Source organism: Camelina sativa, chromosome 13, assembly GCF_000633955.1.
Source record: "Camelina sativa cultivar DH55 chromosome 13, Cs, whole genome shotgun sequence".
Lineage (NCBI taxonomy): Eukaryota > Viridiplantae > Streptophyta > Magnoliopsida > Brassicales > Brassicaceae > Camelina > Camelina sativa.
In genome coordinates, this window is record NC_025697.1 from 5,828,701 (window position 1) to 5,848,787 (window position 20,087).

At 38.2% G+C, this 20,087-nt stretch overlaps 7 protein-coding genes across 10 annotated transcripts in view; 2 read left to right on the forward strand and 5 right to left on the reverse strand.

The window, feature by feature from the left end:
* Positions 1–1,696, reverse strand: part of LOC104735378 (elongator complex protein 1) — a 4,248-nt gene extending 2,552 nt beyond the window's left edge. The window contains exons 1-3 of one of the 2 annotated variants that reach the window (XM_010455160.2): positions 1,429–1,696; positions 909–1,238; positions 728–791 (exon numbers count right to left, since the gene is read on the reverse strand). In XM_010455160.2, coding sequence (XP_010453462.1) covers positions 768–791; positions 909–1,238; positions 1,429–1,587 — 513 coding nt within the window. In that variant the 5' untranslated portion in view covers positions 1,588–1,696 and the 3' untranslated portion in view covers positions 728–767. The remainder of the gene's footprint in view (positions 1–727; positions 792–908; positions 1,239–1,428) is intronic. The other variant, XM_010455161.2, reaches the window with a different exon arrangement.
* Positions 26–6,555, forward strand: LOC104735377 (alpha-N-acetylglucosaminidase-like). 3 transcript variants are annotated; one of them, XM_019234834.1, is made up of 19 exons: positions 26–321; positions 2,260–2,333; positions 2,411–2,622; positions 2,736–2,857; positions 3,022–3,107; positions 3,229–3,323; positions 3,415–3,496; positions 3,629–3,735; positions 3,903–3,933; positions 4,116–4,233; positions 4,402–4,452; positions 4,525–4,634; positions 4,718–4,820; positions 4,934–5,032; positions 5,127–5,237; positions 5,328–5,572; positions 5,650–5,887; positions 5,959–6,037; positions 6,107–6,555. In XM_019234834.1, the coding sequence occupies exons 1-19, from the start codon at positions 106–108 to the stop codon at positions 6,343–6,345; spliced, it is 2,418 nt and encodes an 805-aa protein (XP_019090379.1). In that variant the 5' UTR covers positions 26–105; the 3' UTR covers positions 6,346–6,555. The 3 variants fall into 3 exon arrangements, with proteins under 3 accessions (XP_019090379.1, XP_010453460.1, XP_010453461.1); XM_010455158.2 differs by lacking the exon at positions 26–321 and adding an exon at positions 1,892–2,180; XM_010455159.2 differs by lacking the exon at positions 26–321 and adding an exon at positions 1,892–2,180 and having other exon boundaries at positions 6,085–6,257.
* LOC104735376 (polyamine oxidase 1-like) lies at positions 6,398–7,885 on the reverse strand. The gene is made up of 4 exons (XM_010455157.2): positions 7,833–7,885; positions 7,347–7,496; positions 6,731–6,985; positions 6,398–6,638 (listed from the first exon to the last, which is right to left on the reverse strand). Exons 2-4 carry the CDS (start codon positions 7,458–7,460, stop codon positions 6,405–6,407), a joined length of 603 nt encoding a protein of 200 aa, XP_010453459.1. The 5' UTR covers positions 7,461–7,496; positions 7,833–7,885; the 3' UTR covers positions 6,398–6,404.
* Positions 7,891–9,661, forward strand: LOC104737974 (alpha-N-acetylglucosaminidase-like; the record flags this gene model as incomplete). The annotated part of the gene is made up of 7 exons (XM_010458217.1): positions 7,891–7,926; positions 8,040–8,138; positions 8,233–8,343; positions 8,434–8,678; positions 8,756–8,993; positions 9,065–9,143; positions 9,213–9,661. Coding segments are annotated over 7 exons (1,047 nt in total), but the record flags the coding sequence as incomplete, so codon positions are not given.
* On the reverse strand, positions 9,504–11,241 carry LOC104735379 (polyamine oxidase 1-like). The gene is made up of 4 exons (XM_019234835.1): positions 10,939–11,241; positions 10,453–10,602; positions 9,837–10,091; positions 9,504–9,744 (listed from the first exon to the last, which is right to left on the reverse strand). The coding sequence occupies exons 2-4, from the start codon at positions 10,564–10,566 to the stop codon at positions 9,511–9,513; spliced, it is 603 nt and encodes a 200-aa protein (XP_019090380.1). The 5' UTR covers positions 10,567–10,602; positions 10,939–11,241; the 3' UTR covers positions 9,504–9,510.
* On the reverse strand, positions 11,623–17,212 carry LOC104735380 (polyamine oxidase 1-like). Its single transcript, XM_010455162.2, has 9 exons — positions 17,113–17,212; positions 16,739–16,988; positions 16,501–16,632; positions 16,337–16,398; positions 16,080–16,234; positions 15,391–15,534; positions 14,905–15,054; positions 12,208–12,462; positions 11,623–12,115 (listed from the first exon to the last, which is right to left on the reverse strand). The coding sequence occupies exons 1-9, from the start codon at positions 17,156–17,158 to the stop codon at positions 11,882–11,884; spliced, it is 1,428 nt and encodes a 475-aa protein (XP_010453464.2). The 5' UTR covers positions 17,159–17,212; the 3' UTR covers positions 11,623–11,881.
* Positions 17,698–20,087, reverse strand: part of LOC104735382 (cycloartenol-C-24-methyltransferase) — a 3,949-nt gene continuing 1,559 nt past the window's right edge. The window contains exons 4-14 of the mRNA XM_010455163.2: positions 19,791–19,864; positions 19,569–19,653; positions 19,435–19,490; positions 19,249–19,303; positions 19,092–19,139; positions 18,892–18,975; positions 18,691–18,807; positions 18,520–18,603; positions 18,307–18,432; positions 18,116–18,213; positions 17,698–18,005 (exon numbers count right to left, since the gene is read on the reverse strand). Coding sequence (XP_010453465.1) covers positions 17,954–18,005; positions 18,116–18,213; positions 18,307–18,432; positions 18,520–18,603; positions 18,691–18,807; positions 18,892–18,975; positions 19,092–19,139; positions 19,249–19,303; positions 19,435–19,490; positions 19,569–19,653; positions 19,791–19,864 — 879 coding nt within the window. The 3' untranslated portion in view covers positions 17,698–17,953. The remainder of the gene's footprint in view (positions 18,006–18,115; positions 18,214–18,306; positions 18,433–18,519; positions 18,604–18,690; positions 18,808–18,891; positions 18,976–19,091; positions 19,140–19,248; positions 19,304–19,434; positions 19,491–19,568; positions 19,654–19,790; positions 19,865–20,087) is intronic.

Consider the following 20,087-nt stretch of genomic DNA (forward strand, 5'->3'; position numbering starts at 1 on the left):
AAAACAACTGATGAAATATGATCCGGCCATTGTTACTTGAGAGATCGATCACTTGGTGATGCTCTATCATAAGCCTTTTCCTGGCTAGTGACGACGAGTATCAACATGCTTTCCATGATCAAACTGGTGTTGTTTGTGTTGTTGGTTCTTGCTCGTCACTCTCAATCTTTGTCAAAGCAACATCCTACTATCGAGAGTCTGCTTGACCGTTTGAATTCTCTACGACCAACTCGGTCTGTACAAGAATCAGCAGCTAAGGGTCTATTGAAAAGACTGCTTCCCACCCATTTTCATAGCTTTGGTTTCAGAATTATCTCAAAGGTTCTTCCTTTTTTGCCTTTAACCCTTATTACGCTAGAGTTGGATTTTACAGTAGTGATTGTTTTTTTGGTTTCAATAGGATGTTTGTGGTGGCAGTAGCTGCTTTCTAATTGAAAATTATGATGTCCCGAGAAGAATTAGACCTGAAATTGTGTAAGTATATATCTTGATGAGGGTTTACTTGATATTATTATTCTCTTCCAAGTTTTGTTCATTTTTAACTTGTATTTCAGGATTAAAGGCACAACTGGAGTTGAGATTGCTTCTGGGCTCCATTGGTATTTGAAGTATAAATGTAACGCTCATGTTTCTTGGGACAAGACTGGTGGCATTCAGATTGCCTCTGTTCCACAGCCTGGACATCTACCTCGTCTAGATTCTAAGGGCATCTTNAGTCGCAAAATATTTTCCATCACCTCTCCAGGAAATGGAAATATCCCCACAATTTACAGACAAATCACCTGCTTCACCTAAAACAGTATTTAATTCACATGGTTAGCAAATGGACAGAAGGTGCTCAAGATAATTCACAAATAAAACCATAACTTTAAGTCAATTTGATAAGAAGGTAAGGGGTCCTTACGTACGTAACCACCTTCAGGAACCTCTCCAAGCGCCCTCTCGTACATCAAGACCCAATCATAAGTCATTACAAGCAACTGTCCAAGACCAGTAATCAATCCAAGTAGATCTCCAGTAGGACTAGGCGAGATACACTTGACACCTCCTTCAATATTTCCAACTAGCTCAGTCACATCGCTCTCCACATTATGAACCAGAAGAAGCCCATGAGAAGTCCCAATTAACAGAGACTCCTTCTCAGCGAGATAGTCAAAGGCCGTGATGAAATCCTCAGGCTCTATATCGATACTGCAGACCTCCACAGGTAAAGCGGTTTTTGCTCCAGCTCTCCCATTCTGCCACATTATGGACTTAAGAAATCAATACAAGAGAAAGAAACACCATAACATAGGAAAAAAAACTTTGGATTTCAACAGACCCTAATCCCTAAGTTCACTTGCAAGTTCATCCACGAGAGACTTGAATCAAAGGGAAATTAAAAAACCAATCTTTAAACCAAAAGAGGAAACGAATTCACAGGCTTACTTGAAAGGAAGAGAGCTGAAGGGTGTAAACTAAATTAGCAGAAGATGCGAAAAATAAGCGACTTTGATCGATGTCATAGGCTGCGAACTGTACAACTTCTTCGGTCGAATGGAATTGGATGTTCTGAGGAACCTCAGAGAAAAGCTTCAAATTTTTCATAACGGAGAGAAGTACGAATCGCTACAAACTTCGGAGCTACAGATCCAGGAAGCAGATTTAAAACCCCAGAAGAAGAAACTCAAGTAGCACTCATATTATTAGGGTTTAACTCAGCACAAGATACAACACACAGTCACAGGCTATAAAGCGTCCTCTTCTCTGTTTCCTTTAATTTCCAATAAAATTGAAAACAGATCCGGTTAGCTTGGTTTATTTTGGTTTACTCCGGTTTATTGTGTATGAGAAAAAGACAGAAACAAAAAAAAAAACTGATGAAATATGAAATAAAAAATAATAATCCGGCCATTGTTACTTGAGAGATCACTTGCTGGTGCTATCATAAGCCTTTTTCCTGGCTAGTGACGAAGAGTATCAACATGCGTTCCATGATCAAATTGGTGTTGTTTGTGTTGTTGGTTCTTGCTCGTCACTCTCAATCTTTGTCAAAGCAACATCCTACTATCGATAGTCTGCTTGACCGTTTAGATTCTCTACGACCAATTCGGTCTGTACAAGAATCAGCAGCTAAGGGTCTATTGCAAAGACTGCTTTCCAACCATTTTCATAGCTTTGATTTCAGAATTATCTCAAAGGTTCTTCCTTTTTTGCCTTTAACCCTGTTATGTTAGAGTTAGATTTTACAGTTACTGATTGTTTTTTTGGTTTCAATAGGATGTTTGTGGTGGCAGTAGCTGCTTTCTAATTGAGAACTATGATGGCCCGGGACGAATTGGACCTGATATTGTGTAAGTATATTTCTTGATGAGGGTTTACCTGATATTATTCTCTTCCAAGTTTTGTTCATTTCTAACTTGTATTTCAGGATTAAAGGCACAACTGGAGTTGAGATTGCTTCTGGGCTCCATTGGTATTTGAAGTATAAATGTAATGCTCATGTTTCTTGGGACAAGACTGGTGGCATTCAGATTGCCTCTGTTCCACAGCCTGGACATCTACCTCGTCTAGATTCTAAGGGCATCTTGATTAGGCGTCCTGTCCCTTGGAACTATTACCAAAATGTTGTTACATCTAGCTGTAAGACATATACACGTCTTGGAATCAAAATTTTCTCTTTTGTCAATGGTCATGTAATGATACACTCACATCACATTTTCTGCTCCTGGTTCTGCTTTCTTGTTTACTTCTAGATTCATATGTTTGGTGGGAATGGGAGAGATGGGAGAGAGAGATTGACTGGATGGCATTGAAAGGAATCAACTTGCCTCTAGCATTCACTGGGCAAGAAGCTATTTGGCAAAAAGTTTTCAAGGTAAATATTGGATTCTTATTCTTTTCAGATTGCAATCAGGAATGAAAATTTTTTAGATAGTCTGTGATAGTAATTGTTCGCTGTGAAGTTATCGGCTATTGCATTCTTTTATATTGGATATAAGTTTAGTCATAGTAACCAAGTTCTATATCAATCTTTTTTAGAGGTTCAATATCAGCAAAGTGGACCTTGATGACTATTTTGGTGGACCAGCGTTTCTTGCTTGGGCTCGTATGGGAAATCTTCACGCGTAAATTACCTTATCTCTGATATTTTCAGGCTCCTATCGTAAATGCTCCCTCTGAGCTAGATCTATCGTTCATTCTTGGAACTCACATAATCCATATCTTTCTGCATCATCTACATCACAGGTGGGGTGGTCCATTATCGGAAAACTGGTTAAGTGACCAGTTGCTTTTGCAGAAACGGATACTTTCTCGAATGCTGGAGCTTGGCATGACTCCAGGTCTAATGAACAATCACTCTATTCTTTTTTAAGATACTTAATAGATTGTTCTCATAGCATCTTAAATTTTCGCCGTTTCCTCCTTTCGTAGTACTTCCATCATTCTCTGGCAATGTTCCATCAGCTTTGAAAAAGATATATCCCGGGGCAAATATAACTCGACTTGATAATTGGTAGGTTTTCCCTTCGTAAATCATGCCCATAAACTTTTTAACACCATGGATCAAACTTTTTGAGCTGTGTGATGAGAAAGCATATATATACTAGCATTTTACTGTTTAACCTTGTGTTTCCTTTCCTCTCAGGAACACAGTGGATGGTGATTCTCGCTGGTGCTGCACATACCTTCTGAATCCTTCTGATCCTCTCTTCATCGACATTGGAGAGGCTTTTATCAAACAACAAATTGAAGGTACCCTGAAGCTATTTATGTTTTGACAATCTTGGAATTTATCTAATCCATTGAAAGCCATTTTCTCAAATTAAACACATAGCAATAAAGATCCCACCTGATCACAGTCTGTTTTATATAATTAGACGTATATATATGTCTTTAATTTTACCTTGTTACTGTCTCAGAATATGGAGAGATTACAAACATTTATAACTGGTAATTATCTTCAGTTTGGACCTAGAGGTAAATTATTTGTTGCAACTTTTTCTAGTTATTTTGGACCCAGTCACCCAGGTGAGTAGTGGTCAATATGATTTTCCGCAAAAATGCATGACTCAAAAACCCAACTCTCTTCGTATGGGATAATGATGATACTAATCTCACCTGTGTTAATGCAGTGATACATTCAATGAGAATACTCCTCCCACAATTGAACCTGAATATATATCTTCACTAGGAGCTGCAGTGTACAAAGCAATGTCAAAAGGAAACAAGAACGCTGTATGGTTAATGCAAGTATGTCTTCTTTTCCGTTTTGTTCTCAGTGGCATACGAACTTTAGGATGCTATATTAAAAATTGTAAACACACAGTTTTAATATTGAAGTAACAGCAATCTAGAATGATGGGGCAGGGAAATCTACATTTCTGAATGCGTTCTTACTTGAGACCCACCTTTGTGCAGGGTTGGCTTTTTAGTTCTGACTCAAAATTCTGGAAGCCGCCTCAGATGAAAGTAAACACCCAATCTAGTATATATGACTATTGCTGATAGATTCAATATCCCAGCCTCGCTTGCTTTCTGCAGGCGCTCTTACATTCAGTTCCCTTTGGCAAAATGATAGTTCTTGATCTGTATGCTGAAGTTAAACCGATATGGAACACGTCCTCCCAATTTTATGGAACTCCTTATATATGGTATATTGTTGTGTCGGTTTCCTTCTTATACCTGAGTCAGAGTTATATTTTACGTGTTATTATTAATACCAGCTGAATTCCAGGTGCATGCTTCACAATTTTGGAGGCAACATTGAAATGTATGGTGCTCTTGATTCAATTTCTTCAGGACCCGTTGATGCTCGTGTGAGCAAAAATTCAACCATGGTATTTTGATGACTACATTCTCAATTTATTTCACATTTTTAGTCGAACGTATACTTTGGTGAGGCCATTTTCACCGCTTAGAAACGGTATCTTTTTTTTTGTGTTTCGCATAGGTCGGTGTAGGAATGTGCATGGAAGGAATAGAGCAGAACCCTGTGGTTTACGAGCTAACTTCTGAAATGGCATTTCGGGATGAGAAAGTTGATGTACAGGTAATGCATACATAGTGTAAACTCTTCATGACACTTGAAAGCGTTTGCACTTTGCACAATCAGTTTCATACATTTAAAATATTTGTGCTTATAGAAATGGTTGAAGAGCTATGCACGCAGAAGATACATGAAAGAAAATCATCAAATCGAGGCCGCTTGGGATATTCTCTATCACACTGTCTACAATTGCACTGATGGAATTGCGGTATGTTTATTTCGGTCACTACTGCATCAACTCTCCGGAGATCTGCTCTATAAATTCTAAGAAGCTTGCTTATATAATCGTTTGTTTTAGGATCATAACACAGATTTCATAGTCAAGCTTCCGGACTGGGATCCATCTAGTTCTATACAAGACAAATGGAAACAAACAGATTCAATCTCCACTGGCTCATATGAAACAAAAAGAAGATTCTTGTTTCAAGATAAGAGCTCTGGTTTGCCTAAGGCTCATTTATGGTATTCTACAAAGGAGGTGATCAAAGCTCTCAAGCTTTTCCTGGAAGCTGGGGATGATCTGTCCAGGAGCTTAACATATAGGTAGATGCAAGCAGAAAGATAGAGTATCGAGTTTCTATCATATTAATGGTTACAGATTCCATGGGTTTTGCTTTCAGGTATGACATGGTTGATTTGACGCGTCAAGTTTTATCAAAGCTAGCAAACCAGGTGTATATAGAAGCAGTGACCGCTTTTGTAAAGCAAGATGTCGGAAGCTTAAGACGATTGAGTGAGAAGTATCTTGAGATTATAAAGGACATGGACGTTTTGCTTGCCTCGGATGATAATTTCCTTCTGGGAACTTGGCTTGAGAGTGCAAAGAAGCTGGCCAGAAACAATGATGAAAGGAAACAGGTGTAACATCAATTTTGTTTTACCTGCAGGTCGAAGATTACTTTCTTATAGCTGAGTTTTTGTGTGAACAGTATGAGTGGAACGCGAGAACACAAGTGACGATGTGGTATGACTCCAAAGATCTGAACCAGAGCAAGCTTCATGATTATGGTAAGAATTTAAAGTTACAAAGATTTTCAGTAGATAAGGCTTTATAGAAAACCGTTGTAATTTGTGCAGCAAACAAGTACTGGAGTGGGTTACTTAAAGACTACTACCTACCCCGAGCGACGTTGTATTTCAATGAAATGCTGAAAAGCTTACAAGATAAGAAGAAATTTAAGGTAGAAAAATGGCGAAGAGAGTGGATAATGATGTCACACAAATGGCAACAAAGTTCATCAGAGATTTATCCGGTAAAGGCAAAAGGAGATGCCTTAGCTATCTCAAGGCATCTATTGTGTAAATACTTCCCATGAGTTGTTTGCTCAAGATTTAGCTTAAAAGAATGAAATAAAATGAATAAGGGGCTGGGTTTCTAACTTCTGCCTGAGATAAAATTGACATTTGGGTATATTTGAGAGTTAGGAGTCTGTTGTGTTAGCGTTAGAGACTCGGTGAAGGCGAGTAAAGGTTGTAACAACAAACTCTGCTTCATCTCTTCCAATAAAGATTTACTTGTCTCCATACCTGCAAGGTATCCTCCATGTACATACCCACTGAACTTTTCACTTGTGTGTTCTCCTGTGAAGAATATTCGTCCAACTGGGGCCTGAAACACCAAAACTTGTCTTAAATTTATGACTGCAGACATCTGTGTTTGCGTGTGTGTGAGTCTGAATAGAAACAAAAAAAGTGTGTTACCTTGATATTTTGCAGGAGCTTGTTATCAGATATCATAGGGTAGTTACTGTAGCTACCGCGTTGAAACCGGTTGTTCCACCACCTGGGGACAAGAATATCGGTTGCGTAAGGAATGGTAGACCCAAACATGTCCCTGAGAACACTCATTGCCTCTTTCAGTGTCTCCTGGTCTGATTGAGCTTCCACGCGCTTCGACTGTTCGTTAGTCAACGTCACCACCAGAATATTAGAACCCGGGTACGCATTTTCCATGTGCTGACAACAAACAACAAAGCAGCTATTAGATAAAACATATAAGCAAGCTGGAGAGGAGAGAGCAAAGCAAGTTGTATGTATTAAGTAATACTAATAAAAAGCTAAATGGTATGCAACTATGCATACACATTATAATATTTGTTTGTGTGAATTCTACTCTTGATCTCATGGACCATGCAGCTGGTTAGAGACACTCAAGATAACTAAAAGCAATGATAGTTTAAATCAAAGGGACCCCAGGTGTTGTTTAATTTTAAGATTGGAGAGTGCATGTGCCACGTTTCGCCCGTAAGTGGAACGACCAAAAAGATGCATCGAGATCGACAAACAAAACTATTTCACAATTATTAAGGAAATCAACCTGCCAAAAGGTGAAGTAGCCGCGTAGTTCGTGTGCATAGATGAAAAACTCTTGACCAGGACCACAAGGCCAGAAACAATGAGGGAATTTGAGGAAGATCTTCGTGTACACCATCACGTCACATTTTTGTATAGCTTCTGTTTTCCATCTCTGATAACAACAACAACAACAACAACAACAACAAACAGAACAATTTTGGATAGTAAGATCACACGTATATAAATTGAATTCAGACTGCTACTCTTGAGTTATGTGGGTCAGGTCAACCATGCATAGCTAACCCACTGTATTGTGCATGGTTTTGAATAAAATTATAAAACGCCTATTGGTTTAATAATTCCTAGATTCATCATGCACATTGAATGATTAAAATCTCCACCTTGTATCTTTTAAAATGTTAAAATAAGCATAAAAGATAAGACCAATGAGTAGTTAATCACATAAACTATGAAAATAATAAAGAGAAGAAGGAGAAAGTAAACTAACGGGTAAAGGAGGCTGGAAGGAGAGAAGATTGGATTGGAGAACACCTATACTCGCAGACANCGTTGATGCTCGTGTGAGCAAAAATTCAACCATGGTATTTTGATGACTACATTCTCAATTTATTTCACATTTTTAGTCGAACGTATACTTTGGTGAGGCCATTTTCACCGCTTAGAAACGGTATCTTTTTTTTTGTGTTTCGCATAGGTCGGTGTAGGAATGTGCATGGAAGGAATAGAGCAGAACCCTGTGGTTTACGAGCTAACTTCTGAAATGGCATTTCGGGATGAGAAAGTTGATGTACAGGTAATGCATACATAGTGTAAACTCTTCATGACACTTGAAAGCGTTTGCACTTTGCACAATCAGTTTCATACATTTAAAATATTTGTGCTTATAGAAATGGTTGAAGAGCTATGCACGCAGAAGATACATGAAAGAAAATCATCAAATCGAGGCCGCTTGGGATATTCTCTATCACACTGTCTACAATTGCACTGATGGAATTGCGGTATGTTTATTTCGGTCACTACTGCATCAACTCTCCGGAGATCTGCTCTATAAATTCTAAGAAGCTTGCTTATATAATCGTTTGTTTTAGGATCATAACACAGATTTCATAGTCAAGCTTCCGGACTGGGATCCATCTAGTTCTATACAAGACAAATGGAAACAAACAGATTCAATCTCCACTGGCTCATATGAAACAAAAAGAAGATTCTTGTTTCAAGATAAGAGCTCTGGTTTGCCTAAGGCTCATTTATGGTATTCTACAAAGGAGGTGATCAAAGCTCTCAAGCTTTTCCTGGAAGCTGGGGATGATCTGTCCAGGAGCTTAACATATAGGTAGATGCAAGCAGAAAGATAGAGTATCGAGTTTCTATCATATTAATGGTTACAGATTCCATGGGTTTTGCTTTCAGGTATGACATGGTTGATTTGACGCGTCAAGTTTTATCAAAGCTAGCAAACCAGGTGTATATAGAAGCAGTGACCGCTTTTGTAAAGCAAGATGTCGGAAGCTTAAGACGATTGAGTGAGAAGTATCTTGAGATTATAAAGGACATGGACGTTTTGCTTGCCTCGGATGATAATTTCCTTCTGGGAACTTGGCTTGAGAGTGCAAAGAAGCTGGCCAGAAACAATGATGAAAGGAAACAGGTGTAACATCAATTTTGTTTTACCTGCAGGTCGAAGATTACTTTCTTATAGCTGAGTTTTTGTGTGAACAGTATGAGTGGAACGCGAGAACACAAGTGACGATGTGGTATGACTCCAAAGATCTGAACCAGAGCAAGCTTCATGATTATGGTAAGAATTTAAAGTTACAAAGATTTTCAGTAGATAAGGCTTTATAGAAAACCGTTGTAATTTGTGCAGCAAACAAGTACTGGAGTGGGTTACTTAAAGACTACTACCTACCCCGAGCGACGTTGTATTTCAATGAAATGCTGAAAAGCTTACAAGATAAGAAGAAATTTAAGGTAGAAAAATGGCGAAGAGAGTGGATAATGATGTCACACAAATGGCAACAAAGTTCATCAGAGATTTATCCGGTAAAGGCAAAAGGAGATGCCTTAGCTATCTCAAGGCATCTATTGTGTAAATACTTCCCATGAGTTGTTTGCTCAAGATTTAGCTTAAAAGAATGAAATAAAATGAATAAGGGGCTGGGTTTCTAACTTCTGCCTGAGATAAAATTGACATTTGGGTATATTTGAGAGTTAGGAGTCTGTTGTGTTAGCGTTAGAGACTCGGTGAAGGCGAGTAAAGGTTGTAACAACAAACTCTGCTTCATCTCTTCCAATAAAGATTTACTTGTCTCCATACCTGCAAGGTATCCTCCATGTACATACCCACTGAACTTTTCACTTGTGTGTTCTCCTGTGAAGAATATTCGTCCAACTGGGGCCTGAAACACCAAAACTTGTCTTAAATTTATGACTGCAGACATCTGTGTTTGCGTGTGTGTGAGTCTGAATAGAAACAAAAAAAGTGTGTTACCTTGATATTTTGCAGGAGCTTGTTATCAGATATCATAGGGTAGTTACTGTAGCTACCGCGTTGAAACCGGTTGTTCCACCACCTGGGGACAAGAATATCGGTTGCGTAAGGAATGGTAGACCCAAACATGTCCCTGAGAACACTCATTGCCTCTTTCAGTGTCTCCTGGTCTGATTGAGCTTCCACGCGCTTCGACTGTTCGTTAGTCAACGTCACCACCAGAATATTAGAACCCGGGTACGCATTTTCCATGTGCTGACAACAAACAACAAAGCAGCTATTAGATAAAACATATAAGCAAGCTGGAGAGGAGAGAGCAAAGCAAGTTGTATGTATTAAGTAATACTAATAAAAAGCTAAATGGTATGCAACTATGCATACACATTATAATATTTGTTTGTGTGAATTCTACTCTTGATCTCATGGACCATGCAGCTGGTTAGAGACACTCAAGATAACTAAAAGCAATGATAGTTTAAATCAAAGGGACCCCAGGTGTTGTTTAATTTTAAGATTGGAGAGTGCATGTGCCACGTTTCGCCCGTAAGTGGAACGACCAAAAAGATGCATCGAGATCGACAAACAAAACTATTTCACAATTATTAAGGAAATCAACCTGCCAAAAGGTGAAGTAGCCGCGTAGTTCGTGTGCATAGATGAAAAACTCTTGACCAGGACCACAAGGCCAGAAACAATGAGGGAATTTGAGGAAGATCTTCGTGTACACCATCACGTCACATTTTTGTATAGCTTCTGTTTTCCATCTCTGATAACAACAACAACAACAACAACAACAACAAACAGAACAATTTTGGATAGTAAGATCACACGTATATAAATTGAATTCAGACTGCTACTCTTGAGTTATGTGGGTCAGGTCAACCATGCATAGCTAACCCACTGTATTGTGCATGGTTTTGAATAAAATTATAAAACGCCTATTGGTTTAATAATTCCTAGATTCATCATGCACATTGAATGATTAAAATCTCCACCTTGTATCTTTTAAAATGTTAAAATAAGCATAAAAGATAAGACCAATGAGTAGTTAATCACATAAACTATGAAAATAATAAAGAGAAGAAGGAGAAAGTAAACTAACGGGTAAAGGAGGCTGGAAGGAGAGAAGATTGGATTGGAGAACACCTATACTCGCAGACACAATCACATAATTAGCTTCGTATACGGAACCATCCTCTGTCTTCACCACTACCCCATTCCTAGACTGTTGCACCTCCCTAACCACCTACATGCCATTAATTCCAACAGCTTCATTCATCACACTATAAAATATATATAGCTCCAATATAGACTACTATACTAAATATATAACACACAGCTTTCCAAGTTAAGCCAGCTGGTTTACGAGAGGCAATAAATAAAACACGCTCATTCATGCACACAAACAGACNATCTTGAGATTATAAAGGACATGGACGTTTTGCTTGCCTCGGATGATAATTTCCTTCTGGGAACTTGGCTTGAGAGTGCAAAGAAGCTGGCCAGAAACAATGATGAAAGGAAACAGGTGTAACATCAATTTTGTTTTACCTGCAGGTCGAAGATTATTTTCTTATAGCTGAGTTTTTGTGTGAACAGTATGAGTGGAACGCGAGAACACAAGTGACGATGTGGTATGACTCCAAAGATCTGAACCAGAGCAAGCTTCATGATTATGGTAAGAATTTAAAGTTACAAAGATTTTCAGTAGATAAGGCTTTATAGAAAACCGTTGTAATTTGTGCAGCAAACAAGTACTGGAGTGGGTTACTTAAAGACTACTACCTACCCCGAGCGACGTTGTATTTCAATGAAATGCTGAAAAGCTTACAAGATAAGAAGAAATTTAAGGTAGAAAAATGGCGAAGAGAGTGGATAATGATGTCACACAAATGGCAACAAAGTTCATCAGAGATTTATCCGGTAAAGGCAAAAGGAGATGCCTTAGCTATCTCAAGGCATCTATTGTGTAAATACTTCCCATGAGTTGTTTGCTCAAGATTTAGCTTAAAAGAATGAAATAAAATGAATAAGGGGCTGGGTTTCTAACTTCTGCCTGAGATAAAATTGACATTTGGGTATATTTGAGAGTTAGGAGTCTGTTGTGTTAGCGTTAGAGACTCGGTGAAGGCGAGTAAAGGTTGTAACAACAAACTCTGCTTCATCTCTTCCAATAAAGATTTACTTGTCTCCATACCTGCAAGGTATCCTCCATGTACATACCCACTGAACTTTTCACTTGTGTGTTCTCCTGTGAAGAATATTCGTCCAACTGGGGCCTGAAACACCAAAACTTGTCTTAAATTTATGACTGCAGACATCTGTGTTTGCGTGTGTGTGAGTCTGAATAGAAACAAAAAAAGTGTGTTACCTTGATATTTTGCAGGAGCTTGTTATCAGATATCATAGGGTAGTTACTGTAGCTACCGCGTTGAAACCGGTTGTTCCACCACCTGGGGACAAGAATATCGGTTGCGTAAGGAATGGTAGACCCAAACATGTCCCTGAGAACACTCATTGCCTCTTTCAGTGTCTCCTGGTCTGATTGAGCTTCCACGCGCTTCGACTGTTCGTTAGTCAACGTCACCACCAGAATATTAGAACCCGGGTACGCATTTTCCATGTGCTGACAACAAACAACAAAGCAGCTATTAGATAAAACATATAAGCAAGCTGGAGAGGAGAGAGCAAAGCAAGTTGTATGTATTAAGTAATACTAATAAAAAGCTAAATGGTATGCAACTATGCATACACATTATAATATTTGTTTGTGTGAATTCTACTCTTGATCTCATGGACCATGCAGCTGGTTAGAGACACTCAAGATAACTAAAAGCAATGATAGTTTAAATCAAAGGGACCCCAGGTGTTGTTTAATTTTAAGATTGGAGAGTGCATGTGCCACGTTTCGCCCGTAAGTGGAACGACCAAAAAGATGCATCGAGATCGACAAACAAAACTATTTCACAATTATTAAGGAAATCAACCTGCCAAAAGGTGAAGTAGCCGCGTAGTTCGTGTGCATAGATGAAAAACTCTTGACCAGGACCACAAGGCCAGAAACAATGAGGGAATTTGAGGAAGATCTTCGTGTACACCATCACGTCACATTTTTGTATAGCTTCTGTTTTCCATCTCTGATAACAACAACAACAACAACAACAACAACAAACAGAACAATTTTGGATAGTAAGATCACACGTATATAAATTGAATTCAGACTGCTACTCTTGAGTTATGTGGGTCAGGTCAACCATGCATAGCTAACCCACTGTATTGTGCATGGTTTTGAATAAAATTATAAAACGCCTATTGGTTTAATAATTCCTAGATTCATCATGCACATTGAATGATTAAAATCTCCACCTTGTATCTTTTAAAATGTTAAAATAAGCATAAAAGATAAGACCAATGAGTAGTTAATCACATAAACTATGAAAATAATAAAGAGAAGAAGGAGAAAGTAAACTAACGGGTAAAGGAGGCTGGAAGGAGAGAAGATTGGATTGGAGAACACCTATACTCGCAGACACAATCACATAATTAGCTTCGTATACGGAACCATCCTCTGTCTTCACCACTACCCCATTCCTAGACTGTTGCACCTCCCTAACCACCTACATGCCATTAATTCCAACAGCTTCATTCATCACACTATAAAATATATATAGCTCCAATATAGACTACTATACTAAATATATAACACACAGCTTTCCAAGTTAAGCCAGCTGGTTTACGAGAGGCAATAAATAAAACACGCTCATTCATGCACACAAACAGACCCCACGATAATGCTTTCCTAAAAAAAATATCAACTTAAGACCACCAATACAAAAGAAAATATATATAGCTACAAGGACCTGAGGTGTAATCAATTCCACTAGAAACCAAAGGCTGAGAGAACCTTAGCAGCAAAAAGAAAAAGAAAGATAATGCAAATCAAATCAACCGAATAGAGTACGTAATAACAACAACTAAAAACCAAAAAGTAGCTTTCATAGAGAAAACGTCAAAACATAATCTTTTAACTCAACCTGATGACCAATGATTTTCACAGTGAAAGCTTAATTAACAAGAAGAAGAAGAAGAAGAAGAAGAAGAAGAAGAAGAAGAAGAAGAAGAAGAAGAAGAAGAAGAAAGAGATATATAATTATATATGAACCTGGTTTAATTTGAGGCGGTTGTCCAAGATGTTTCCATGCGAGGTAAAGAGAAACTCCTCGGCCATCTTATAGAGTAAACATTCATAGCCTCTTTCATCAGCAACCAAGAACTCTCTTTCACCAAAGTCTACATAAGTTGATATTGGCTCAACCTCTGAAACACAGTAGTAATATACAAGAGTATCAATCAATCAGAAATTAATAGTAGTAAATTATATGGTGAGAATTAATCATGTATTGTTATAGCTAGGCTCACCTGCCATCTCGAAGTCATGCAGGATAAAGTCAATGGCGAGTTCTATTGGAGTCTTCGGTGGCCTAAACACCAAACCAACAACACATTACTAGCTAGAACCGAAAAAGAAAAAAGAAAAAATAAAGTAAGGTAAAAGCAGAGATCGAGGTTAATTAAAGACGCACGAAGAAGCTTCTTCAGCTAATTGACCAGCACATTCATAATCAAGAGCTTCAAGACTCTTTAGCTTGGAAATGGCAGAGTCAACAGCTTTCGTATACGAATCAGCTGCGATACCAGTCGGGAAGATTTCACCACTGCAAAANAGCAGCTATTAGATAAAACATATAAGCAAGCTGGAGAGGAGAGAGCAAAGCAAGTTGTATGTATTAAGTAATACTAATAAAAAGCTAAATGGTATGCAACTATGCATACACATTATAATATTTGTTTGTGTGAATTCTACTCTTGATCTCATGGACCATGCAGCTGGTTAGAGACACTCAAGATAACTAAAAGCAATGATAGTTTAAATCAAAGGGACCCCAGGTGTTGTTTAATTTTAAGATTGGAGAGTGCATGTGCCACGTTTCGCCCGTAAGTGGAACGACCAAAAAGATGCATCGAGATCGACAAACAAAACTATTTCACAATTATTAAGGAAATCAACCTGCCAAAAGGTGAAGTAGCCGCGTAGTTCGTGTGCATAGATGAAAAACTCTTGACCAGGACCACAAGGCCAGAAACAATGAGGGAATTTGAGGAAGATCTTCGTGTACACCATCACGTCACATTTTTGTATAGCTTCTGTTTTCCATCTCTGATAACAACAACAACAACAACAACAACAACAAACAGAACAATTTTGGATAGTAAGATCACACGTATATAAATTGAATTCAGACTGCTACTCTTGAGTTATGTGGGTCAGGTCAACCATGCATAGCTAACCCACTGTATTGTGCATGGTTTTGAATAAAATTATAAAACGCCTATTGGTTTAATAATTCCTAGATTCATCATGCACATTGAATGATTAAAATCTCCACCTTGTATCTTTTAAAATGTTAAAATAAGCATAAAAGATAAGACCAATGAGTAGTTAATCACATAAACTATGAAAATAATAAAGAGAAGAAGGAGAAAGTAAACTAACGGGTAAAGGAGGCTGGAAGGAGAGAAGATTGGATTGGAGAACACCTATACTCGCAGACACAATCACATAATTAGCTTCGTATACGGAACCATCCTCTGTCTTCACCACTACCCCATTCCTAGACTGTTGCACCTCCCTAACCACCTACATGCCATTAATTCCAACAGCTTCATTCATCACACTATAAAATATATATAGCTCCAATATAGACTACTATACTAAATATATAACACACAGCTTTCCAAGTTAAGCCAGCTGGTTTACGAGAGGCAATAAATAAAACACGCTCATTCATGCACACAAACAGACCCCACGATAATGCTTTCCTAAAAAAAATATCAACTTAAGACCACCAATACAAAAGAAAATATATATAGCTACAAGGACCTGAGGTGTAATCAATTCCACTAGAAACCAAAGGCTGAGAGAACCTTAGCAGCAAAAAGAAAAAGAAAGATAATGCAAATCAAATCAACCGAATAGAGTACGTAATAACAACAACTAAAAACCAAAAAGTAGCTTTCATAGAGAAAACGTCAAAACATAATCTTTTAACTCAACCTGATGACCAATGATTTTCACAGTGAAAGCTTAATTAACAAGAAGAAGAAGAAGAAGAAGAAGAAGAAGAAGAAGAAGAAGAAGAAGAAGAAGAAGAAGAAGAAAGAGATATATAATTATATATGAACCTGGTTTAATTTGAGGCGGTTGTCCAAGATGTTTCCATGCGAGGTAAAGAGAAACTCCTCGGCCATCTTATAGAGTAAACATTCATAGCCTCTTTCATCAGCAACCAAGAACTCTCTTTCACCAAAGTCTACATAAGTTGATATTGGCTCAACCTCTGAAACACAGTAGTAATATACAAGAGTATCAATCAATCAGAAATTAATAGTAGTAAATTATATGGTGAGAATTAATCATGTATTGTTATAGCTAGGCTCACCTGCCATCTCGAAGTCATGCAGGATAAAGTCAATGGCGAGTTCTATTGGAGTCTTCGGTGGCCTAAACACCAAACCAACAACACATTACTAGCTAGAACCGAAAAAGAAAAAAGAAAAAATAAAGTAAGGTAAAAGCAGAGATCGAGGTTAATTAAAGACGCACGAAGAAGCTTCTTCAGCTAATTGACCAGCACATTCATAATCAAGAGCTTCAAGACTCTTTAGCTTGGAAATGGCAGAGTCAACAGCTTTCGTATACGAATCAGCTGCGATACCAGTCGGGAAGATTTCACCACTGCAAAATTAAATTTAAAGAAACATATAAAAATCTTTGCTTGATTCTTGAGGTGAGTGATGATCAGTTAATATATAGTATTAAAGAATCGTATAAAGAGGAGGACCTTCGATCGTAAATGTTAAAACGAGCATTGGTGTAATCGGAAAAGCAAGTACGGAGGTTAGAACGCGAGGCGAGCTCCCAGACAGGGTTGGACTCTTTACCACCGACACCGGCTATCCAACCGGCTCCTAGCTCAACCGGCACGTCACCGAAGTTTTGCTTCTGTATTCTTCCACCGATCCGATCCGTAGCCTCTAGTATCAACACGTCTTCTACTCCGTTCTCCACGAGCACCTTCGCCGCCGATATACCTGATTTTACATAACTCCAATATAAAAAAAAAAAATATCCGGTTAGTTATTACAAAAAGGCACGACGATTAGTTACAACAACGAGACAAGTATGGGAATGGGATATGGTTGATTCGATACGAACCGGAGATTCCGGCGCCGATGATGATGACGGAGGCGGTCGTCGACATATATATATATATATATGGTTTGATTGTTTGCTGGGGAGAGAGAGAGAGAGGAGAGGAGAGGTTGTTACGATCGATTTTGTTTCGCTTTGGTTTATATATAGAGAGGGAGAGATAAGAGAGAAGGATTGGAATACTACTATGGAACGCGTGTCTTAGACGCGCTTACGTACACGGCTATCTCTCATGTGTCAGTATTAATTACCAATTATTATTAGATATAGCATGGCATGATTGCCATATTAATAGGGTTTTTGTGTTTTTTTCAAGTGTTATCTTTTTTATCAAGGCAAACTGCTAGGCCAGGCCTGAATAATCTTAAGCCCTAACCATATAACCATTGCTTAAGCCCAAACACTAGGGGGGGGGGAGGAATTTGGTTGACGTAGATTCTTTCAGGGGTGGCTCAATCAACGATGCTCAGGAATCAGGATATTGAAAATGAAGAAAGATTCCAAAGTCCTAATCCGATTTTGAATCATGACATATAGAATACGACAAAAAAAAAAAAAAAAAAGGGTTTCTGATGAGATCTAAAGATAAAGATAAATATTCCAAAATATATCTTGCGCATGTGCTCATGAACGAGAGAACACGTGAGAGAGTGCATCACATGTTTACCAACATCCAAATTAAAGTATCAATTTCTGAAATAAAAGGAGCTGCAACAAGGTTTTCTTTTATAATCTAAAGAGACACCAAAAACACTGCAACAAATTGAGATGTACGGAGAGCCATAACAAAGCAAATTCAGAAATTTGTCACTTTCACTCCACCTACGATGAGACCATTCCTCTCTCACTCTGGCTTCCGGGCCAAGAAGAAATACATTGGCGTGAATATCTCTCTCCTGTGATAACACATTAATATCCAAGATAAAACAAGTTTAGAATTTGACCCCCCAAAAAAATAATTTGAATCTTGAAATAAATATATGTAAGTTTCTGAATCTCCTCTCACCTTCCACCGTCAACTAATCCTTCCGCGGCCTGCTCCAGGAAATTTGAGACCCTCTGGCTTCCTTGAGGTGCTAGTCTCATGTATTCAAGGACCTTCACCTACACCCATAAATAACAATGACAAGTTCGAGTAAATGACAACCAATAGTTGATGAGATTTGGAAGATGATGAGTCAGAGCAAGTTTTTTAACCATGTTTTTGGTTATGAATCGTCCAACAGCTGTCAAGCGGAAGCTACTGAGCGAGAAATGATTTTTGTCTAGAGGTAGGTACCATGGGACAGGCGAGTCCTTGGCTAGATCCTTTTCCCATATTACCTTTATCCAACGCAGACACGAAAATACTACTTAGATGTTTGATGTGTTTGAAAATAGAGAGGATAGTGTATGTAATCAGACACTTACTTCAAAACCGGCCTGCTTCAGAGCTTCGAGGCATTTTGTAGTCAGTCTAATGTCAGGCAGACCATCTCCAATCTCTATCTCTCCCTGCAAAGTGGTGCCTTCGTTTTGTATTCATGTTGCTAATAGAAGCACAGATAAATAATAAGTACAGATGCAAGGAACAAAGTAAACCTTTATTTTCTGATGTTCCGCGTTATCAGGGTCAAATGCATCAGTCATGCACCACTCATAGGCAGCAAAACATTGACCGGGCTTCATCACTCTGTAGATCTCTTTGTAGCACCCATACTGTAGTTGAGATCATAGTGATGAATCATAACGCACATTAAACGTAGGTAAAAAACACAAATAGCTGTTTAGAATTTCACTTACTGCATCAGGAGCGTGGCAGGTTGCTTCAATCGCATAAACTGCATCAAAACTGTTTTCAGGGAATGGCATCTTCATGAAGTCAGCCTGCAAGATTAACAAATGACAACCTTCATCAAGTTTCCCCTTGCAAAGTGTTTCCTCATCAACACCATGATTTGCAACTTATGTAGTAAATACAAGAAATTATAAATCCAACTAACCTTGACAAAGTTACATGTCTTGTCGACACCTGCAAGTCGGTTTAGTTCCTGTAAAGAAAAGAAAAGGATGCCAATATGAATCGTAAAAGACATCAAGGAAGAAGACAAGAAACCATGACAGGAAATGCATCATCTTTCGCAATTATAGATACTTTACCTTGCCTCTGGTGATCTGGTACTCGTTATTGTTGATCCCGGTAACAGATGAATTGCTGCAGCAGAGAAAACACAAACACACTTCATAATTGAAACAACTTCCTAAATCCTAACCAGAAAATCTATTTCAAAACTGACGTATGGTAGTGTGTAAAGAGTGTGGTTTTGGTATATGAAGTCATTTTACCTGAATCGTGCAATTTCCCTCAGCGGTCCACCAATTCCACATCCTACATCCAGTACCTACACAAAAACATAAAGAAATGAGCATACGATGGAGAAGGGTTCAGTTTTTGGACCACAGTTAAAGTTATCAGAGACCTTCTGTCCTGGTTTTATGCCAAGCTGAAGAGCAAGAAAGTGCTCATGGCGTTTAATACTCTCTCGAAGTGATTCTCCCTTCCATCTACAAACCCAATAAAACTCATGCTAATCAATATATACAACAAGCATATCAGCATCTAATGGCTGCAAGAAATAAAAGTTTATTTTGAAACAGAGTACTTGTAGTTGTAGAGAAGTGGAGAAAGTAAAGAATTATACCTGTGAGCAAAATGGAAGGATTCTCCCCATCCATACTCATAGAAGCTAGTAGCAAGGTCATAGTACTTATTGACCTGAAAAAAAACATATATATTAGGAATATTCGTTCCAACATGCAATGAGATATTATAATTACTTGAACACTAATGATGAGCACATTCAAAGGTGAGAAACGCATATATGCTTTGAATTGTATTCATCCTCACATGTTTTCAAAGCCACGAGAGATATAACTATTAAAAGGTGGTGAAAATTTGACAAAATGTAAAAAAAAAAAAAAAAAAAAAAAAAAAAAAA

Bases quoted from the DNA above. Each gene is read 5' to 3' on its own strand.
- LOC104735377 (XM_019234834.1), top strand. From the start codon at position 106: ATGCTTTCCATGATCAAACTGGTGTTGTTTGTGTTGTTGGTTCTTGCT. The intron at 3,736-3,902 runs GTACCCTGAAGC...TTACTGTCTCAG, and splicing joins TATCAAACAACAAATTGAAG to AATATGGAGAGATTACAAAC. The intron at 6,038-6,106 runs GTAAGAATTTAA...TAATTTGTGCAG, and splicing joins GAGCAAGCTTCATGATTATG to CAAACAAGTACTGGAGTGGG.
- LOC104735380 (XM_010455162.2), bottom strand. From the start codon at position 17,158: ATGTCGACGACCGCCTCCGTCATCATCATCGGCGCCGGAATCTCCG. The intron at 16,235-16,336 runs GTGAGCCTAGCT...ACTGTGTTTCAG, and splicing joins GCATGACTTCGAGATGGCAG to AGGTTGAGCCAATATCAACT. The intron at 15,055-15,390 runs GTTAGTTTACTT...TGTTGTTATCAG, and splicing joins CCTTCCAGCCTCCTTTACCC to AGATGGAAAACAGAAGCTAT.
- LOC104735379 (XM_019234835.1), bottom strand. From the start codon at position 10,566: ATGGTGTACACGAAGATCTTCCTCAAATTCCCTCATTGTTTCTGGCCT. The intron at 10,092-10,452 runs GTTGATTTCCTT...GTTTGTTGTCAG, and splicing joins GCTACTTCACCTTTTGGCAG to CACATGGAAAATGCGTACCC. The intron at 9,745-9,836 runs GTAACACACTTT...TTGGTGTTTCAG, and splicing joins AGCTCCTGCAAAATATCAAG to GCCCCAGTTGGACGAATATT.
- LOC104735376 (XM_010455157.2), bottom strand. From the start codon at position 7,460: ATGGTGTACACGAAGATCTTCCTCAAATTCCCTCATTGTTTCTGGCCT. The intron at 6,986-7,346 runs GTTGATTTCCTT...GTTTGTTGTCAG, and splicing joins GCTACTTCACCTTTTGGCAG to CACATGGAAAATGCGTACCC. The intron at 6,639-6,730 runs GTAACACACTTT...TTGGTGTTTCAG, and splicing joins AGCTCCTGCAAAATATCAAG to GCCCCAGTTGGACGAATATT.